Genomic DNA, 1,369 nt, shown 5'->3' on the forward strand with positions numbered 1-1,369 from the left:
TAGAAGTCTTATTGATGTTCACCCTCCTTTCACCAATTATTGAAAACTCAATAATTCCATGGTCACTATGCCCCAGTTGTCCTCCAACCACCACATCTCCCACCAGCCCGTCTCTATTTGAGAATTAATACTCACCCTAATCCCAGAGCCAAAACGTGAGATATGAACAGAGATGGAATGAAAACCTTAAGAAATTCTGCAGAGAAAATTCCACCTTTTTTCATCGCTCCGCTTTTCCTCATACTTAGAGACACTGAACGTTTGGGATGTCTGAAATGGAATTCCCTGGAAAAAAAAAGATGGAAAAGGGGGAATTTTTCCCTTTTTTTTTTAGTTTTTTGCACACAGATCTCTGTAGGAACTTTTTTTTGTTTTTTTTTTCCAAGTACAAAGAGTTAGAGATCAAAGGCTGAGATCTCTTACATGGAGTAAGGAATGAAAGAGAATAAAAGGAGGGATTGTGGAGAAACCACTGGCACAGAGAACAGACAAAAAGGGAGCACAGAGAGGTAGGGCCAAGAGAGGGAATGGCAGGATGGGATTTTTTAGCAATTTTTTAGCAATTTTTAACAATTTTCCAGCAATTTTCAGTATTTCTTAGTATTTCTTAATTTTTTAGCAATTTTTAGTGATTTTTTAGCAATTTTTTAGTGATATTTTAGCAATTTTTAGCAATTTTTCAGCAAATTTTAGCCATTTTTTACTGAATTTTTAGAGCTTAGTTCAATTCAAAATAAAAGAATATTTCTTAAAAACCCGGAGTTGAACTTAAACCAATATTGATTAAAAACCCGAAGTTTAATTTAAAATAAAAGAATATTTATTGAAAACCCGAAGTTGAATTTTAAAATAAAAGAATATTGTTTAAAAACCCAAATTTCAATTTAAAATAGAAGAATATTGATTAAAAACCCAGATCTGAACTCACTTGGGAGGAATATTTTCAGGTCTACTCGACCAATCTGACACCCAATCTGCGCTTTTCTTCAAAACTTCCAATTCCTTCTCTCCTTCTGCCGCTTCTTCTTCGGACTGGAAAACAGAGGGGACAGAAAAACATTGGAAAATTCCTCCTCAAAGTGTTAAATCGAGTGACAAAAATTCTGTGACACAAAAAAAAAACCCCAAATGGTGGCACCTGATAAACCATCCCAAGTTTATTTACTGAGCACAAATGAGAGGCAGAGCTCAGGAAAACCTTCTGGCTCTCAGGGCAGTCTTTGATAAAATTAAAGTTAATTAATTTATCCAGGAATTATTTAACTGCTGAAGACAGCACATTGTATGAAATGATCAAACTGAGAGCTCAGAGTGAGTCTCCTCTCAGTTTGGGCTGTGGTTACTCGGTGTGTGCACAGCCAGCACTGAG

At 35.6% G+C, this 1,369-nt stretch overlaps 1 protein-coding gene across 1 annotated transcript in view; it reads right to left on the reverse strand.

Annotated features, from left to right (window-relative positions):
- LOC130587644 (BCL2/adenovirus E1B 19 kDa protein-interacting protein 3-like) overlaps positions 1 to 1,073 on the reverse strand; it is a gene marked incomplete at its 5' end in the record, with an annotated part of 5,357 nt that extends 4,284 nt beyond the window's left edge. The window contains 2 exons of the mRNA XM_057388621.1: positions 136 to 285; positions 929 to 1,073. Of these exons, the coding sequence (XP_057244604.1) occupies positions 136 to 285; positions 929 to 1,073 (295 nt within the window). The remainder of the gene's footprint in view (positions 1 to 135; positions 286 to 928) is intronic.
- Positions 1,074 to 1,369: the final 296 nt, after the last annotated feature.

This window comes from Malurus melanocephalus, unplaced genomic scaffold (assembly GCF_030028575.1).
Source record: "Malurus melanocephalus ecotype Western Australia unplaced genomic scaffold, MMel_1.1 scaffold_2188, whole genome shotgun sequence".
Lineage (NCBI taxonomy): Eukaryota > Metazoa > Chordata > Aves > Passeriformes > Maluridae > Malurus > Malurus melanocephalus.